This window comes from Lissotriton vulgaris, chromosome 3_2, assembly GCF_964263255.1.
Source record: "Lissotriton vulgaris chromosome 3_2, aLisVul1.2, whole genome shotgun sequence".
Lineage (NCBI taxonomy): Eukaryota > Metazoa > Chordata > Amphibia > Caudata > Salamandridae > Lissotriton > Lissotriton vulgaris.
The window spans coordinates 62,745,508-62,766,303 of NC_141690.1; the positions used below are offsets into that span (position 1 = coordinate 62,745,508).

General features: G+C 48.5%; 1 protein-coding gene across 1 annotated transcript in view; it reads right to left on the bottom strand.

The window, feature by feature from the left end:
• Positions 1–20,796, bottom strand: part of RBPJ (recombination signal binding protein for immunoglobulin kappa J region) — a 310,932-nt gene that overhangs the window by 85,381 nt on the left and 204,755 nt on the right. The window contains exon 9 of the mRNA XM_086964005.1: positions 17,967–18,122. Coding sequence (XP_086820131.1) covers positions 17,967–18,122 — 156 coding nt within the window. The remainder of the gene's footprint in view (positions 1–17,966; positions 18,123–20,796) is intronic.

Here is a 20,796-nt window from a genome sequence, read left to right on the forward strand (position 1 = left end):
CGCTTTTATGATTTCTTTAACGAGCTCCGTGGAGCCCGCCCTTTTAGATGCCGGTGATACAGGTGCAAAACGGAGTTTGGACAGAAGATCGGCATGGCATTTGATTAATAATAAACTGCCATGCCAATCTTCTGTCCAACCTCCGTTTTACACTCGTAGCACCAGCATTATTTGTACTGTAAACAGGCGGGCTCCACGGAGCTCGTTAAAGAAGTCATAAAATCGTCTTAGTAGCACCAGTCCTGGCGCCGCTCCTGACTAGACTCTTTAATTCATTCCAAGGGCTTGGCTCGATACCTCCTGATATGCTGGAGGCAGACATCATTATACTGCCTAAGCCAGGCAAAGACATCACCCAACGTGCCGCTTACAGACCTATCTCCCTACTCAATCTTGACCTCAAACTTTTTACGGGGGTACTTGCCTCAAGACTAAGCCCACGATTACCCGGCATCATTGAACCAGATCAATCTGGCTTCATTCCCAACAGGAAATGTAGCGACAACGCCAAACGCCTCTTACACTTAATAGATAAGTGTTGGACCCAGCCCTTTTTGGCAGGTTCACCCTGAAACTTTTTGTTTTTGCCTAGCCTGTTTCTGTAACCTGGTGTTGGTGATTTTAGGTCTCTGCGCACTCTGTGTGTGTGGTGAGAGTGACCTGCCCTACCATAGGAATGCATGGGGAATACGTGTGACCATGGTAGTTCCTGATGTGTGGGGAGTGCAGGGTCGAGTTTGGTATGTACAAACTCGTGAGATTGAATGCTGCACAATGATGTATGCGGCATGATTGTGTCTAGTGTGGAAGTGCCACTTCTAGAAGTTGGCATGTTAGTGGAATTTGTGTCTGGCGTGTGATTGGCTGGAGTTGGCTGGAGCTGGCTGGTGAGCCTGGCTCTAGGAGTCAGGATGGGTCTGCCCCAGTGGTGAATGGAGAGATTAGCATGCTGATGTGAGGGAGGGGTACACCTGGGACCTGAATAGGGCTGGCTTTCCCCACACAATGCTGGCTCCGCCCCCTGTGGTGCGATTGTTGACCCTAGCCTGACTAGTGAATAGGAGGGGTGGCTGAGCACATCTCAGTGCTCCAAAACCAGCTCTGGCTGGTTTTCCCCCCACCCTACAGACACAGACAAAGGGAAATGCTGTATAAAAAGGGGCTGTGACCCCATGTAAGCTGTTCTGCTTTGGAATCCGGATTGCTGCAGGGCGTGTTGCTGCTGGGGCCCAGGAGGACTTTCCAGGAGGGCTACCTCCCTGGGCCCAGCTATGCCCTGGAACCTTTTGCCTGTGATTCTTTGTTTACAGACTTCTGGGACATTTTTGTGTTGCCTTTGCCAAGTTTGTTATAGTCTAGGCGCTGTATTTTTGGTTTCCCAAGGAGGGAGGACTGCGTAGGCTTGGCGGCGCTGGGACGCTGCCTAGTAGAGAAGGGGAGTCCCTGGCGCGGGTTTCTCTGAGATGGCCTGCGTGTGAGAAGCAGGAACCTACCCTGCATTGTGGCCGTTCATTTGTTTGATCAAAGGGAGCCTACCTCTCGTTGCGCTGGGTATTTTTGCTGCCCGTAGCGGGAGCCCGCCCCGCGTGCTGGATTTATTTTTGAAGTCGAGGGTGCCCACCCCTCATTTGTGCCAAGGGTGATCGCCGCCGCCGAGGCACCGGAAACTGCAGTACGGCCGCCCCCTGGTTGTGGGCGGGGCCGGAAATCCGTTGCTTCCGCTTCCAGGGTAGCCGTGCTGGATCCCCCGGGAGGGGGGAGAAGAGGCATGGCGGCTGCAGCATGAAGGAATTGATCCCGGGTCCCAGGAGGGGACCCGGGTGACGCCACGTACAGCTGCCTCCAGGAGAGAAATGCCGCCGGTGATGTGAGGCGGGGCTCCCGTGTGGAAGGGAGAGCCCCGCATGTTGCAAAAAGACCCCGGGTCCCAGGAGGGGGCCCGGGTGAAGAGGAGGCGGCCGGAGCAGGCCGCGATCTAGAAATGTGTCTGCGGGACCCCGTGGTAAAAAGGGAGTACCGCGGGCAGCCTCAGCGCCAGGCCGTCAGAGGAAGCGGAGTCCCCCGCAAGCAGCGGTGCCTACCGCCAGGATCCCGGTGAGTGAAGGCTCGGGGAGTGCCAGTGTGGGGGCTTAGGGGCCTTTCTCCGCACTCTACGATGTAGTGCACAGTCCCAGCGGCCCCACATGGCAGAGGGCCGCTCCAACGACAGGGGGGCATGATTATTGAAAGAGCCTGTGTGGCTCTAGCGTGGCCTCATTTTCTTAAAACGCCAGTGCGCTCCCTATACTGGGCCTAAGTTAGTTAAGGGGCCATTTGCTTATTTCCGAGCCCAGATGGCTCCAGATGGTGACATTTGTTTATAGAGGGCCAGTGAGGGCCCAAGCCGCATTTTTGTGGTTGCCTAGAGCCTGAGAGCTCCAACGTTTGGGCACAGTTCTGTTCTAGGGTCAGTGAGGGGCCGTTGCAGTTTTGTTGTTTCCCAGCTGCACAGCAATTAGTAGGCAGATGCACCGTTTAGGGGCAATTGAGTGAGAGTCCCTGGGAGGGACAGAGATGGCACAGTGGTGCCAGGCCTGCTACAGCTGCACAGCACTTAGTGCCAGCTGCAAAGTTTAGGCCCTGTTGTTGCTCTCAGCTGCCCAGCAATTAGTGGGCAGCTGCAACGTTTAGGTTTGTGCAGATGGCGCACCCCTGACTGGCGCTGCATTGGCAGCGCGCCCTGACATTCTGGACACAGGGCATTTGAGCCCTTCTTGGGATGGCCAGTAGGCCAGGGGGCTGGTATGTGGGTAGGGCGCAAGGCCCTAATGTGATTTTTGCGCAATGTGATTTTACTATGTTTATGATGGTAATTGCCTAATGTGATTTTTGCGCAATGTGATTTTACTATGTTATGATGGTATTTGCCTAAAGTGTTTTATGGGCTTGAGTGATGTGGTGCTAGGAAATGTAATGCCTTTAGTATGTTTTATGCACCCTGTATTGATACCTCTAGAGATGGTTTTCCCTATGGAGGTTGGTGTTAGTGAGATTTTACTTCACTGTGAGTTACGCCCCTAAATGTGATTTATTCTTAGGGGGAGGGTCTAATGTGTTTAGACTAGTGAGAGATGGCCTACTATATTTATGATGGTTAGGCATAAATGTGAGATGGGCGTAATGTGCAATGCCATTATGCCTGTGATTCCTCTAGCTGTGTTCTCATGCTTAAATGTTTGGTTTGCCTAGTATGTTATACTAGAGAGGTTATGTGCCCATGCGTGATCTAGGCCTATGGTTATTAGTATTGCGTAGTGTGTACCTACCTGTTACCAGTGGTTACTGGTTGGGGTCTAGAATTGTTATTTTGTGATACACTTATTCTATGTTCTAGAAGTGCTATTTCCGCTAAGTGTTGAGTCGGACAGTGGCCCACGAGGCCCTGTCCTGGTGTAAATAATCCCTTGTGAATATTGCCCGTGCCAGTTGGCACAATGTATATTGTGTGATTACTATCTGATGTGTTTTGACAATACAAAAGTTATTTTTATATAACCTTGTGTGGAATTCCTTTTGTGGTGTGCCTAGAATGTTGTTGCTGTTGTGTGCGTGCGCAAATGCTTTTCAAATTGCCTCTGGGATAAGCCTGTCTGCTCGGACTAAGCTACCAAGAGGTGAGCAGGGGTTATCTTGGCGTGTGACTCCCTTGCCCTGACTAGAATGGTGGTTTCTGCCTGGCTTTGGTGAAAGCCTTAGCCAACCAGAAATCCCAGTTCTAACAATAAGGCTCACTACAACGAATCAGATGCTCCGCTCCTATCGTTAGACGCCGAAAAGGCATTTGACAGGGTAGACTGGGGTTCCTTAGATAAAACAATGGCGCATTTTGGAATTGGGGACCACTTTAGGGCATGGGTCGCCAGCTGTTACGACAAACCCCGAGCAACGATTTGCGTTAATGGCATAGGCTCACAGCCATTTGACATTAGGAGACACACGAGACAGGGATTCCCACTCTCACCCCTCCTATGTGCGCTCTATGTTGAACGCCTAGCACAGCGGAATAGAGATAATCCCAACATAGTGGGCAGCACCTTCGGGGGGGGCCACAAATCATTGGCCTGTACGCCGACGACATTCTGGTGGCGCTAGATAACCCCACACAGTTAGTGCCCGCCTTCCTAAGGGAACTGGAGGCCTTCGGGAGGGTGTCCAGTTTCAAAATGAATAAGGGGAAATCTCTGCTCCTTCCTTTGGGTCGCAACACTCAAAAGGTCGATGGAACATCCCCAGTATACAGGGGCCTTCTGCCTCACACCTCCATACCATACTTGGGGATAACGCTGGCCCTGTCCACCCCTCAAACAGTCACTCGGAACTACTCGGATCTCACTTCCCAAATACAGGGCGACCCGAGGAGATGGCAACAGCAACCCTTATCACTACTTGGCCGTGTTGCGGCAGTAAAGATGTCCATCTTACCCAAAATCCTATATGTATTTCAGACCATACCAGTAAGTTCCCCCATGGGAACTATACAGAAGTTGCAGGACGCAGTGCAGCATTTTATATGGGCCAGGAAACGACTGGGGATGCGAAAAGACCTAATTCCTAATTTGCTGCTGTACTTTTAGGCGTCGCAACTACGGTACTTGATAGAGTGGAGACGCCCCGAATCTGAGAAGAGATGGCTTTTCCAGGACAGAGCGATGGCACAAACATCTCTCTGGAAGATTCCCTTCTTGAAACGATCAGACAGAACGGCCTACCTCAATAAATCCCCCCATCACTTGTACGTTGCTGGGGGTATGGGATACAGTGGCGGCCAAGAGGGGGCTTACTACCTTTCCTTCACCTTTTACTCCTCTATTTGACAACCCAGAATTTGAACCGGGAATGGAGGGGCGGGCGTTCCAACAGTGGCGAAATTCGGACTGTAGGTCAGCGGGTCATTTATTCGACCTCGAATGATTCATTCAGCTCTCCGACCTCACGGAATTGTATGACCTTAAAGCCCCACAACGCTACCAATGCTTTCAACTTCGACACTGGTTGACACAGCCTGAGATCCGCCCCCTAGTCGGCAGAAAACTGACGGCCTACGAAAAGTTGCTCCTTACCAAAGATACTGACCGACACATGATCACAAAGCTTTACAATATGATCGGTCCCCTCGCGGCAATCGGCCAGCCAGAAACAATGGGAAAATGAGCTAGGGAGAAACCTATCTGGATAAGAATGGCAAGCCATATAATATAGGGTCAACCACACAGCCAAAAACACTGCTAGCAGGGAAACAGCGGTTGAGGTCGTGACTTTTTGGTACCTGACACCTGTCAGGCTAAATAGAGGCAATCCCGACAGCAGCCCAACATGCTGGAGGGGATGTGACCGGGACGGCACCTTGACCCACCTTTTATGGGAGTGCAGGGAAGTGACGGATTATTGGATGGCAGTCCTTAACGATATTGACAAACAATTTGAAACGGAAATTCCCCGATTCCCTGCCTACACACTTTTAGGGCTACCCAACGCATTCACATTCCCATTGAAATCAATCAGGGGGAGAAAGATGGGGCTGGCCATGAGGGCAACTGTTCAACACATCATATCGCTCTGGGGAACACAAACTCGCCCCACACGTATGGGCTGGCTTCACAAACTTTGGTACATAGTGGGCATGGAGCGGATTCAAGCCAATCTCACACAATTAACGGCAACCTTAGCCACTGTTTGGCGGCCAATCCTATCCCTCCTAGCGATGGAATTCAACGAAGTTACGTGCCCAAAATATCTTTGACTCCTGCGACTTACAGACACGTCAGCCCCAGAAGACTCCCCTAAAGCCTAGACACATGGCAGCCCTCAAACACAGAGCTCTCAAACAGCAAGGTTATGGTACACCGTTGGGGGGGAGGGGTGGGGGGTGTTTGAGGGGGAGTGTTAGGGGGAGGGGGGGTTATTTCCTATATTAGGCATTCAGAAGCGGATGGGCAGAGGACCAATAGCGCCCAAGCCTACTCAAGCATCCAAGGACAAATGCTACCCTAAAGAACTGGGGGCAGTTTGAATTGTTACTAGGGGAAGGGTTGGGGAATGGGTCTCCTAGAGACGTTCCAGGGGGGCATATAAGAATTGTATTGTATGACTTCCGCTGCACTGCAAATGTCAATAAAACAAAGTTGAACCAAAAGAAAAAGTGTAAAGGGCCCAAGGTGCTATATTATTGGTAGTGTGGATGATTAGCCTTAGGCCTAACATAGAGAAGTGTAACACATTTATTGCACACACATGTTCAACAATGGACACACGACTCTAGATCAATTTTATAAAGTTATACTTTGTTCTTTATTTTAAGACCCAGGTCTTCATAATAAGGTAAGTAGGTTTTTAATTAAAAATACTTTTCACTTTCAAAAATCGACACTTAGAAAGTTTTTTCACACTGTTCAATGTTATCGTTATCATATGGGGAATACAATATTAAGGTTAAACAGTTAAGTATCGAACCTACAATTTCAGTCTTCGGAGCCAAAAGTCAGCAAGGGTCAGATAAGTAGCAACACTGCGACACAGGGGCGGCGGGGTGCAGAGGTCAAAATCAGAGTACCCAATGCTTTCCAATGGAGACAGGGCGGGGGGCCTGGAGCCACACTGGTTGCGGGTAGGTTAATCTGTTGCAGGGGCCAGGCTTTGGGAGTTAGCCCAGGCACGTGGGGCCACAAAGCAGCACCAAACATGCACCACCAGCGGCACCAGAGCGGCCAGTTGCAGGGAGCAAATTCAATGTTGGGCGCCCAATGCTTTTCAATGAGGAGTCTTTGGTCGGCAAAGAGGCTGCAGGCGTGTCACCGGAGGAAAACCAACAACAGCAATTTAAAAATTCAAGGACACTGTTCCAATATTTTACAGCTTAACACTGAAGAAGAAGGAGGAGCCGCGCCAGCGACCAAGATGGCCGCTTAGGGACCGGCTCCACCGAACCAACCCTCCTGGCTCACCATCCTGTCATTTATCCTCAGTCCTGACCTCACTCCCGGGTGGGGGAATCGAAGTGGTGCCCACGGGCGAAGATTTGAGCCGTCCCCGAGGTCCGGCGGCTGAGAAACGCCGCTCTGAAGATTGTGGTCTACCGGACTGAGAAGCCGGGGCCTCGAGTGGCGGTGTACCCGCCCGCAAGTAGCACAACATCGGCTGCAGAGGTCGGCTCGGCTGGAGGCCACGAAGAAAATGCTCCGCAAGTGCTGCTGAGCCTCGCATCGTCGGAGCATTGGCCGGGCGGCAGCATAGGGGCACGGAGCTGACCCCGGGGTCTGCCCATCTGGTGGTGAGTGGGGCGCGGTGGAGGGAAAAACAAACAGCGATCGCCCCGGAACATCTGGTGGGCCCTGCGGCGCGGGATCATCAGCTGGGCATAGGTGGAGGGGCGCAGCTACACTATGGCCCTGAAGGAGTCGGACTGCTTTGGTAAATGTGCTGCGATTGCCTCGCGATATTCATAGGACCCCACATCACAGAAATAAGTGACATACAACAGCAGTGGGGCGCATTAATAAGGCAGCCCATGAGATCAGCCTGTCTGACTGTGTGTTGGACCCCCGGAGGCGTGAAAGAGAGCTGCCTCGAGGTGTCTAGCAGGTCCATCAGCGCAAGACTATTGACTGGGCAACAACAGTAAGACGCAGACGTGCGCTGCTCATTGGGTCGGCCCGATTGTCGATGGTTGGGAGTCCCCGATGGATGCTGGACGTCCTGTGAACTGCTTGATGGGGGCTAGTGATTTATTGTACAGCGCGGGCTAGGCCCCCCTGGAGCGCGGATAGTCTCTGTTGCCTAATTGTTGCGCCAACCACAACAATTGTCCGTCGGGAAGGCTCTGACAGTGGGGTCTGACTTCAGACTAAGGATACACCTCTACCGGCGGGACACGATCTGAGAGTAGAGGCCTGAATTGGTTACTGGATTGGGCCTAGCGGAGGAGTGTGCGGTGAGATTGGTGACAGCCCGTCGCTGGATATTGGGGACTGGCGGAGACATTGCGATCTCGGCGACGGACGTGGAGAAGGAGTACTGGCCTTCGGAGGTTGAGATGGCGGCGAAGGCGGACTCGGATAAATCCCTGCCCAAGTCCACTAGAGGGGCCAGACACATCTAATCTAACAAATTGGATCGCTATACCTTGCCTAAAGGATCTCTGCTCGATTTGAAAAGGGGCCCCACGGGGGAGCCGAGGACACTCCTGCAAGCGAAGAGCCGACACTGACAGATCTCATGACTGCCATAACTGGAGTTCAGACATCCTTGGGCCAGAAAATGGAGGCCTTAGACAATAAACTGGATACCGTCACAATCGAGGTGGGGTTGATAGCGGATCTCACAAAACAAGTGAGAAAGTCAAATCGCTGGAGGTCAAGACTGCTGCCTCATAGACTATGTTAACTTGTTGCAGCAAGAGGTGCGTGACCTTAGGGCCTCCAGGGATCTTACAGACCGGAAACTTGACAATTATGAAGGACGGGCAAGACACAATAACATTCGTATACTGGGAGTGCCGGAGAAGTCAGAGGGTCCAATGCCAGATCTATTCGTTGAAAATCTTTTTCTTAATCATCTCAAACCTAAAGGTCTTAGCAACTTTTTTACGGTTGAGCGTGCCCACAGGGTCTCGGGTGCAAGACCTCGACCAGGGGCGAACCCCCGTTCTATGATTGCTAGAGTCCTCAATTTCCGGGACAGGGATGTGATCCTTCAGACGGCTCGAGCTGCGGCTCCACTGAGATTTGAGAATGCGGCATTCTTATTCTTCCCGGACTTTACTCAAATGGTGCAAAAGCAACGGCAGGGGTTTTTGGCGGTTAAAAAGAAGCTGAGAGACAAGGGTATAAAGTACGCCATGCTGTTTCCAGCCCGCCTTAGAGTAGAGCTCAACGGGAAGGCCTGATTCTTTGACAATCCTGAAGTGGCAACGGACTGGTTGGAGAATGCCCAAGGGCCAGGCTCTGGGACTCAAGACCAAGCGGAGGCGGATGAACAATGATTTTGTAACTGCGGGGCTGTAAAGGGGCTATTATTTGTAGTAAGTGGCTGTAGGTTTGAAGGGGGCACATAATTGGATTCCCTGCCTAACTGAGTCTAGCAAGTTATTTTGGTGAATTGAAAAGTACAGGGGTGGCTACGATGAGTCGGGTGGGTGGGTTGGCGGGACTGCAACGCACTCCTCTGTTTTCTACTTTTAGTTACCTATAGATTAGATTAGGAGTGACAGGCACACTGCTAGTTGGGGATGAGCGTAAGCTACATGCAGGGGTGCAGGGTGGGGGGATGGGGGTTTAGAATTTTTAGTTATTTTGAGTTTCAGGTTGTTTTTTGTTTATACATTGATTTTAATGTTTGTCTTTTTCTTTTGCATCGGGTGTCATCGACAGAATTAGAAATGAAGTATTATCATGTCTTCTGGTAAACAGGGATTGGGGATTGCCACGCTCCGTTTGAACGTGAAGGGGCTAGAGGATAAGATTAAAAGAGGAAAGGTTAGCCAGTTGATTAGGAGGCACTCACCGGATGTGGTGGTGTTGCAGGAGACGCATCTTATGGGTAAGCGTTGTATAGCATTACATAAAGGGGGGTACAGGCTAGTGGCGCAAGCAGGATTCACCACTGGGTCAAGGGGGGTGGGGATACTTTTTTAAAACTCCTTTCCACTGACCATTCAGGCCACATGGGCGGACAACCGAGGTAGATACATTGGGGTCTCTGGGTTGTGGGAGGGGAGAACTGTTACATTTTTGTCTGTGTATGTCCCATCGGCCCTAGAGGCTGACACCTTTCGTGACCTGTGTAAATTTTTGTTTAACTTTGCCTGTTGGGATGCTGATTGTGGGAGGAGACTTTAATGCTGTAATGAAAGGTGAAGTAGATAAACATCCTGCTCGAATTCTGCCGCCATCCCGGCAGTGGTTATCGGATTTTGTAGAGACCACTGGGCTTGCTGATGGGTGGAGAATGAAACACCCTGGTGAAATACAATACACGCATGCCTCAGCAGGGCATAACTCCATCTCGAGGATAATTATGTCTTGGTACCGGCGTCACAGTTTGCATGGATCCGAGAAGTGCGTCATCTGGCTAGGGGGGTATCTGATCACTCGCCGTTCTGGCTTAACGTCGAGTTGGGTCTGGGAGTTGTGACTAGAATTGCCGCCATCAGCGCCTGGCGGTTGAGAGACCCTGACACTAAGAAGGAGATTATACAAATTACTGAAGTATATTTCCAGAATAATGTAGGCACAGTGGAATCAAAACGCTCCCTGTGGGAAGCATACAAAACCGTCATTAGAGGGGAAGTATCATCGATAATCTCGGGAAAGAAGAGGAAGAGCCGGGCAGAGGTTGATAAGGTGGAGGCAGAGTTGTTGGCCTTGGAGAGGGAGGTGTCGATGGACGCCGCTCCAGAGAAGATGCACCGATTGAGACTCCTCAGAGATGAATACAGGAGTCTAGCCAGAGGTAGGGCCAAGATGCAACAAGCGGATACCCAGAGTAGGACTTATGAACACGGTGACAAAGCTGGGAAATTGATTGCGTGGCTGAAAAAGGGGGAGTGGGCATTGCGATTGTTGCCGGAGTTACAGGCGGAAGGCTCATGTATAATAACAGATCCGCAACATATGGAGAAATGTTTCTTGAGAGTAGGGACGAGGGTCAACTTCCATATGATCAGCGAATAGCTAATATTATATTTATTCATAAGGATGGTAGGCAGAGGATGGAGTGCTCCTCTTATCGGTCAATTTCACTTTTGAACGCTGAACCAAAGGTGCTGGCAAAATTATTGGCGAATAGACTGGTAAAGGTCATTACGACCCTGGTCCATCCGGACCAGTTCGGCTTTATGCCGCACCGTAATACAGCCCTTAATATATGTAAATGTAAATGTACAGGAATTTATATAGCGCAAATCACCAAGCGGTTTCTAAGCGCTTGCTTAGGGAACCCATCCTGGTATTCCCCTGCGAGATAACCCCGGCAGGGTATCCGCAAGGAGAAAGCCAGGCATCCCGCTGCGAGGGGCCGTTGAGGATATTAAGCAAGCTTTTGCCCAGATTCGCAGAGTGTGAACCCGTGAATCGAGTAGGCACCGGAGCGAGAATTGTCGAGTCCCTGGGCATTTTAGGACTCAAGACCCCAGCGAGCCGGGAATTGAACCCTGGTCCCGGGCTGACCTCTGCTTCCAGGTCTGCCTCCTGTAACCAGTGAGCCACACTTCTCCAATATACGTAGGTTGCATGGGATTCTCGGAGGTGCATCAAAAACACATGAACCGGCAGCCCTGTTATCATTGGATGCTACCATGGCCTTCGATAGAGTCGAGAGGCCGTATCTCTTCGCAGTCTTTGGTAAGATGGGTATTGGACCGGAATTTGTGGGTTGGATCCGTCTCCTGTATTCTGGTCCCCTGGCCAGAGTGGTGGTGAACAATCATAGGTAGGCTGATTTCCCTTTGGGAAGGGGCACTAGACAAGGATGTCCTCTCTCCCCAATGTTGTTTGAGCTGGCATTTGAGCCGCTGGCGGCGTGAGTCCGATGGGACAGGTCAATTTGAGGGCTGAGGTGGACGGCTGAGTGGGAAGATAAAATATCGCTTTACGCTGACGACATCCTGTTGTATCTTAAAACCCCCAGGACCTCACTGATTGTATTTCTGGATGTCCTTGCTATATTCGGGAGGTACTCTGGCTTCGCCATTAATTGGACGAAGTCAGTCCTCTTTGTTATTAGCGGTGATCCCACAGATGTCCCTACAAACTGCCCGGTGAAGGTGGAGTCAGTGGGGTTTCGGTATTTGGGCATATTCGTGACAATGGATCCAAAGATAAGATATGATAAGAACTTGGTGCCTCCATTGGCCAGATTCCGGAAGGATGTGGCGAGATGGAAATCATTGCCACTCTCCCTGTTAGGTCGCGCTGTACTGTTTAAAATGATGGCCCTTCCCCATTTCCTATATGCGGTCCAAAACACATCTGACCCGGTGCCCCCCTCATATTTCAAGGAAATAGAGTCACTTCAGAGACAGCTTCTGCGTTTTCCAAGCTTGTGCTGCCCTGGTACGATGGGGGAATTGGCCTGCCAGACCTCCAGAAGTATTACTGGGCCTCCCAGCTGGCGGCGATTAATCAAGCCATCTATGGATTGCCGCTAGACCCCAGATATGCGATGGACCGTGGTCAGATTCCAGGCAGTAAATATACAAGAGCTCTCTATGCCAGAAGGGGGCGGTTTCCCCTGGTCGGGCCGGCAGCACATGCGGTACAGGTGTGGCATGAGGCTAATCGGTCTCTTAAATGGAATGGGAGAATAACTTTGGCTACGCCGCTATGGAATTCGGAAGGCTTGGGAAGTTTGTGGAAGACGAAGGGCTTTGACAGATGGGATCTCATCGGGATCTCTCAGGTCGAAGACGTGTGGGGGACAGACGGGATCCTTACCTTTGACGCCCTGCAGAAACGACACCAACTGCAGGAGAGTAAGCGGTACCGATACACACAGGTTAGACATGCGTTGCTTATTAATATTCCCCGTGGAGCTACGCCCCCAGAGGCTTCTCCATTAGAAGACCGAGTGTTGGACGGTCATCTTCCAACCAAAACAATTTCTTTGATTTATAAAAAACGTATTAATCACACCGAGGACCCACTTGTAACCATCAGGGAACAATGGGGTGCTGATGGCCTAGTATTGGACGATGAAGACTGGAGAGAGGCCGTTTCTTCTCCGAGAGTAGTGGCCATACAGATGAGACTCAGGTTGTTGCAATTGAAGATCCTCCATCGTTCCTACGTTACAGGACCTAGACTGGTGCGAATGGGGTTGGCTGTGAATAGAGAGTGCCGAAGGGGATGTGGGGAAACCGGAACGTTCATGCATACATTATGGAACTGTACTGACATACAGAGCTACTGGGTCAAAGTACATGACAAGATACGGGAAGTGATGGGAGTGGAATTGGGGTTGGAGGTGCGACGCTGAATCCTCAATGTCTGGGAGCCGACAGATCTGAATACACACGGGAAGCAATGGGTTACCCTGGCATGTGCGGTAGCCAAACGCAACATCGCTCAGCAATAGGGAGCCACCCAGACCCCCCAGATTGGAAAATGGATGGAAGATTTAGATTGGTGCATGTTTAGAGAAAGGTCACTATATGTTGCCAGGGGGGGCCCGGTAAATGGGGGAAAATCTGGGGAGCTTGGAATAGCCACAGAGGAGAGGTTTGTGCTACCCCAGCTGTAAATGAAGATACTGCAGTGTTGGATTCCCATTGATCCCTGAGAAACTTCACGATGTTATGTTAAAAATATTTATACCGCGCACAGTCACCAGACAGTTTCATGGCGCTCACAGACAATTGCGGGGAAACAGAACAGCAGGGTTACTCATAAGCTAATTGAAAGAGATGGGTTTTAAGTAGTTTGCGGAAGCAAGTATAACTGGGGCAGAGTGTGAGTGGAATCGGGAGGGAATTCCACAGTGTGGGGGCCAGAAAAGAGAAACATAAGCCTCCATGCTTTTTGCGTTTATACCTTGGTATAGTTAGCAAGTTGTGAAAAGTGGACCGGAGATCTCTTGAGGAAATGCGAGGCTAGAAGTGATGAAAGCAGGGGCAAGATCGATGAGAGCCTTAAAAACAGTGCAGCCCAGTTTAAACATGCAACGAGAGGCCACTGGGAGCCAGTGCAATCTCCTCAACAGGGGCGAGAGGTGTTGGTGTTTGGGCTGATGGAAGACCAGTCTGGCCGCCAGCTGCAGCCGGTGGAGATGGTACGCAGGTATCCCAACATAGAGGGAGTTAGCGTAGTCAATACGGGAGGTGACAAGAGCCATGATGACAAGTATGAGTGCTTCAGTAGTAAGGAACCTACGAATTTTGCAAATCCTGCGTAGATGAAAAAAGCAGGAAGATGTAACAGCATTAATTTGAGGCCTCATAGACAGATCGCTGCATATAATTACGCCTAGGCTCTTCACCAAATTGACAGGGCAAGGCGGGGGTCCGAGGGAGGGGGGCCAGAAGCTAACCCTCCTATCAACACTAACTCAGTCTTGTTGGGATTAAGCTTCAGCTGACTAAAATGCATCCACTCAGAGATGGCAAGCATGGTGGATTGGAAATTGGCACAGGAGGAGGGAGAGGGATCAACAGGGAAAATCAACTGTAAATCGTCCGCATAATTAAAAATAGTAACCGGGGTGTGACGGAGGAAAGCTATAAGAGGTTGCATGTAAAGATTAAATAAAAGAGGCGAAAGAGCAGAGCCCTGAGGGACTCCACAAGAAAGAGAGGAATAAGGGGCAGGGAAAGTGGACAGATGAACTGACTGGTGCAAAAAAGATCTGATCCAAGTTAGAGCCATGCCCTAAATACCCGCATTATTGAAACGGTCGATCAAGATAGCATGATCGACCGTGTCAAAGGCGGCTGACAGATCTAGTAGAACAAGTGCCTGGGCAATGTTCTTATCGGCGCCTTGCATCAGCACATCCATCACGGCCACGATGACAGCTTCGGTAGAATGAGCTGGTCTGAAGCCGGCTTGCTGGTTATCCAAAAAGGAAGAACCCTCAATGAATGCGCTGAGGCAGCGAATGACATAGGTGTCCAAAATGTTCCCCAGATAGGGGAGGAGGGAGATCGGCCGATAATTACTCAGGACAGAAGGATCGGCACCAGGCTTTTTTAGTATAGGAACTACAACCGCCTGTTTAAAAGAATCCGAGACTATGCCTGTGGCGAGCGAGTTGTTAAGAAGTTCCAGCAGGGGGTCAGGACAGGCCAGGAAGACTGCTTTAAGAATTTGAGGGGGACAGCAGTCATTAGGGGAGCCCGAGCTCAACGTGTGTAGCAAGGAGATCAACTCCGTTGAGGAAATAGGAGGGAAGACATCAAAACGACAGGGGTTCATAGGGGGTAAAGAAGGAGGAGTGGGAGAAGAAGGAAGAGGGATGTTGTTTTTAATGGTGATAATTTTGTCGATGAAAAATGAATTGAGGGAATCACAGAGGGCTTCTGTGGGTTGGGGTTTGACAGTAAGATGGTCTGGCAAGGTGAGTTCCTCAACAATTGAAAAAATGTCCTTAGCCTTAGAGGCAGAATCCAGAATTTTCTGAGAAAAGTAAGAGGTTTTGGCCAGTAAGATAGATTTTTTATACTGTTTTAATAGGTCAACATATGCAGTTTTTGATGCAGGGTCGTAGTTACGCCTCCAACGGCGCTCAGCTTGGTGGAGGGCAAGTTTGTCCAATTTCAGTTGATCAGTGAACCACCGCTGAGCGTCATGAGGACGTTTGGTTTTAATGGTTCTTAACGGGGCCACTATATCGCTAGCATGTACCAGTCACTGCTCAAGGGCATTAGCCTGGGCAGACGTCGAGGTCAGGTCCCTGGGGGCTGTCGTGGCTAGAATGGAATGGAATTCTGCAAGGTTAGCTCGTTTCCAGTTACGCGCGATAAAATTGGTAGTAAGAGTAGGGTGGATAGGCGGAGTGAAATTGAGGGAAAAAGAAATAAAAGAATGGTCAGACCCAGAGCAGGGATACACTGAAGGAAGGGAAATGTCAAGATTGGCCGTCCAAACTTGATCAAGGGTATGGCCTTTGCTATGAGTGGCCACTGTAATATGCTGATTGCAATTCAGACCGAGTAAGAGATCAGTGAATTCTTCAGAAAGACTGGTTTCACGAGGATCTGACGGCCAATAATTAAAATCGCCAATGATGAGAATTTTGGCGGAATTAATAGTTAGCCGAGAAACAAAGTCGCCAAACTGCTGGGAGAAAAGGGGCATATAGTCAGGAGGTCTATAGACAAGGACACAAATAAAAGAAGACCATGGGGAGGTAAATTTCAGAGTGAGAATGTCAGTTTTAGGGAGAGTAGAAGTTTCAAGGGTAGTAAACTTATGCTGAGAGCGAATAATAGCTGCAACCCCCCTCCTGCTCTCCCGACTGCCCTATTAGATTGTAAGATATAGTAGCCTGTGGGAATAGCAGTGAGGATGTCCGGGGTAGAGTCATCAGTTAACCAAGTCTCCGAAAGGAGAAGGATATCTACTTTATTATCGTCCAACAGCTGAAATATATCAAGCTGATGCTTCACCAGCGAGCGAGTATTGAGGTAGACTATTGCCAGAGAGTGTGGTACAGGGGGCCGAACGACTGGTGAAGTAGTAGAAATATCACTGCAATTTGTGGAAGTACTCAAAGCAAGTGTACCTAAAGAGGGGCCCTGAGAGGTCAAAATACCACAGTCCCGGGCGGCACCAGTAGCACGGAATGAAGGGGCCCAGAGTGTTGAAGGGCATGGATGTGTATTTTGAAGAAAGGAAGATGTATAAATAGATGCTGTGTTTTCGATTGTCACCTGATGCATTTAATTTTTTTTTGTATGTGTTAATAAAAAGAATTTTTAAAAAACGGAAGAAAAATTGAACATTTATAATATGCACAAAAACTTTTTGAGACTAGCAGAAGGCCATGTAGCCTTTCTTGGAGTCGCAGTTCAGTTTTTCCCTGTTTCAGTCAGTCTGCTGCCCAACCATGGACAGTGTTATTGACTCTCTGGTACGACACTGTGGGGTGGGTGTATGAAGATCATTGAATACTATTGGAACTTCTGGACCTCCAAACTTGATATGTTTGATCACCAGGCACTTCGGAACAAGGTTAGCATGGCATATATTGCTTCTACTTTCACTTTTCCCTGGTTGAGCCCTCTTCTGTTGCAACATCACCAGCATTTGATCAAACAAGCTTGGACTACAGAGTCTCCCAGTATGTGTTATCATCCATATCCTCATGGACTGCAAAAATGTTGTGTCCTAAAATTACCCAAAACAAATAGTGCCTCCATAAAGTTAATAACTGTAAATCTGCACCCTGTGGAATGATTTTTAGTAAACAATATTTAGGACACTATATTTATGTCAGACAGGTGTTTTCTATAGGATAGTGACATACAACCGTCCTCATACTTTTATCCATTATGTTCATGGTTCTAATTAGGTTCAAGGAGATTATACAATCCAACACCAATGCAATCCAGATTTGCATTAACACCACAGATGACACTGGCTTCCTTGAGGAACACAGTCCCCTCTATATAGGTCTTCTCCTCTGGCATTTACTTGTTCGATGTACTCAGACATCAACAGTGGTTAAATATGTGGGCATATTTTGACCTCTGTCAAAGGAGTCAGAATTGCAACTAAGAACTGTTCCTTATAGATAAAGAAAATTTGCAAAATCTGACCCTCTTGTCTGCACAAAAAATATTAGTAGTAGGCGGTGCCATTATTTCAAGGCTAGACCACTGCAACTCTTTATATGCAAGGCTATCAAGGCTGTCTGTCAAGGTATTATACAGAAGTCAAGGGCATTTCTTTTATTTTCTATTTTTTAGAAATAATGGTCTCTGAAAGCAGAAAAGGATGCCAGAGTTTATGGATCAAGAATTGCATCCTTTTCAAATTATACTTTTGGACACAAAGATCCCTAAGTATAAAGTACTCTACAAATATAGGTAATGAGTTGGTTAATGCTGCATTTTAAAACCAGACATGTTTGTTTTGGAATATCATCATCTTTAGAAGCTAAATCCTTAAACTCAGAAATAAAAGGAATGCATGGATAATGTCTTCTTGGTTGATACATGAGATATGACATTTTTGATAATCATCACAGTTCAGAGATACAGATACATGGCTGTCAGAATCTATGCACAGCCTTTAATGCTTTGCTAACTGCCATATTCGTTTTGTGGATAATAGTCTCAGGATATGGGAAAATACATAAAATGTATATCCCCAAATAAATGATCCTGAACTGATGCCAGTGTAATCCCAACTAAAGAGAAACCACTGCAGCCATAGACTGAAGGCTTGTAATTTTTGTATTTGACTATTTTATCTACTAAACATAACTAAACTTACCTGAAGACTTTCTACAACAGGCACAGGTGTTACTGGTGCATGAACAGGTCCCATTCCCTCATAGAAGGTATATTCAGCTTTGTCTGTACTAATGATTGTCCAGGAAGCTCCATCGTTAATCATTTCTTTATTTGGTTCTTTTGGACATGGAGTGGCCTTTATAAAAAAAAATAAACAAAATTGTAAATTATCACCTACATTCTTTCTAGACATTATAAAAAAACATTTGCTGTAGGGCCTTGCTTTCTCCAACATTTCACTTTTTTGAGGTTGAGCCTGGCGGTAGCACGCATGCACTACTCACTCTGCGAGGCATGCTGTATTAGGGTATGCAGTAGAAGCCCGGTCCACTCTCCTCCCATATTTGTCATTGGCTTGAGTCATGGTACTTCTTAAATGGTGGCTTCTGATATGTAAATACGCTTGTTAGTCCCTACTTGGTACTGCCTTGTCTACATTTGTTACCGCCCATAACGACTGGCCCTTTTACTTCCTATTGTTACATGGTACGTCTATTTTTGTTTGTAAGCAGTATTTTTCTTTAATTAGTGTCTGGTCCTGCAGGCACTACATGCAACGCGCCAAGCGCGTTATGTTAATCAATGGCAGCCACGACTGATTCAGCACATCCGCTTTCATCTTTGCACTGTAAAACATGCAGGCAGCCCTAATACAATAGCGGCAGCATGTGCACAGCGCCAGCTTTCATCTTTTCAACAGGGGCGAAGTGCTTTATATTTCAGCCCTCACTGCACCCATTTTTGTCTAATTTTTCTTGTTTTATTTGCAATGGCGGCTTGCGTAATATTTACAAAATGCGTGGCTCGCCCGTTTTGTTTTGATCAACGAGTGCTCTGGCATTTGGTTCAGGTCTTCTCTGCATTTTCCTTTCTGCTTTACACCTAGTTTATTGTTGTAAAAAAAGTGCCCTGGGGTTTGGGCAAAGGATACATTTGCTGCATGAACAACAGGTGTCGCGCCAGCCAACCAACTCCCAGCCTATTCAACAACTCACATGACCTGAAACCTGGGAAGCACTTCGGAAGTAAGGAATGGGATTGTCTAATATTAAGTGGATTATGCAAGAAGAGGTTCTGTCCATCCCGGCGTTGTTCGCTCTGCTGCATGTCTCTGGCTTTCCGACAACCTCCTCTCCTTGGCTGTACACAGAGCTGGTAATCTGTTATATAGATATATATAAACTGGCCCAGACTCAATCCTAACCACTGCACCACCAACAGCAACCACAGCACTTGCCTGTCTTCGGTCTCTGAACTGATTGTAAATCTGCAGTCAGCTTTGGATATGTTCTGACTGAGAAAACTACTTGCGGCTTCACCAGACAAGCATTTGCAATGCAATGGGTCTCGCATTTAACGAGTTTAAGATATTGGCATTCTAAATGATAATGCATTTTATTTAGGTTTCAAAAATCAAAACATTAACCCCTTCGCTGCGGCGGGAATTCCGCCGCAGCGCTAAGTGGGCGGGGGGGGGGGTCGAGCAGCGCTCGCATGCTCGTGACGGAGCCGCTCGTCACAAACCGCGGTTGAGCTGTGCTGAGTGAGCTAAAAAACGGTGTTGGATCTAGCCCTGATCTCTTGACTGGGTGAGAGTATTCTGTTTAATTCAGAGACTCTGTCCCTCACCACCCCTTGTTGTAAATATTTTTGTCCACCCTAAGCGTGGAAGGGTATACTCAGATGTGAGTCCCTTGCTCATTGCACCATCAGGATTCAAGCAAGCCGGGCCGAAGACGGCTGAAATGCCAGAAACCGGTCCCCGGTAGCTTGTTTCCTTCCCAGTGTAAGAATTGGCTTTTGTAGTTTGGTTTGCCCTGTTCCCATCATGCACTGGGACAGGAACAGACTAATTTGCATACAGCCAGGTTCTGAAACTGGGATGGTGCAGTGAGCTAAAAAACGGTGTTGGATCTAGCCCTGATCTCTTGACTGGGTGAGAGTATTCTGTTTAATTCAGAGACTCTGTCCCTCACCACCCCTTGTTGTAAATATGAGTGTCTGAATCAAGGCAGTAATAGCGTGCGAAAGTGTGAACCGAACTCCTTGTGGCCGCTTTACAAATTTCCTGAATAGGTACATTTCTAAACATCGCTACCGTAGCTGCTTTTCCCCTTGTAGAATGAGCTCTCCGCTTGCCCGGGAGCAGTTTGTCTGCCAGCTGATAGGATAACATGATACATGACATTATCTATCTAGCAATGGACCTTTTAGAGGCAGGAAATTCAGTGTTAAATGGACCATAATTAACAAACAACCTGTCCGCTCTTTCGTACACTCTTTGTTTTGTATAGATAAAATGTTAACATTCTTTTTAGATCTAGAGAGTGCAACGTTCTCTCAGCAGGAGTGACAGGGTTTGCAAAGAAAGTAGGAAGAGTGATTGAGTGGTTGATGTGAAACTCCGAGACTACCTTAGGAAGGAACCTCAGGTGAGCTATAAGCACCACTCTGTTCGCATGAAAAACGACATTTGGCTCCGAAGAGCACAAGGCTTGTATCTCGCTCACCCTGCGAGCAGATGTGATTGCCACGAGAAAAGCAGTCATCCATGAAAGATGTTGTAGGGAGGCTTTGTGGATAGGCTCGAATGGGGGACCCATTAACTTAGAGAGAACCACATTAAGCTCCCAGGAAGGAGATGGAGACCTAACTGGTGGGTATACCTTTTCAGACCCTCCTGGAAATCCTTAACAACTGGCATCTGAAAGAAAGAAGCCTGAGTAGGAGACTTTCTATATGCTGTTATCGCTGCCAGGTGAACCTTTATGGAGGAATATTGCAAACCTGATTTGGCCAAATACAGTAAG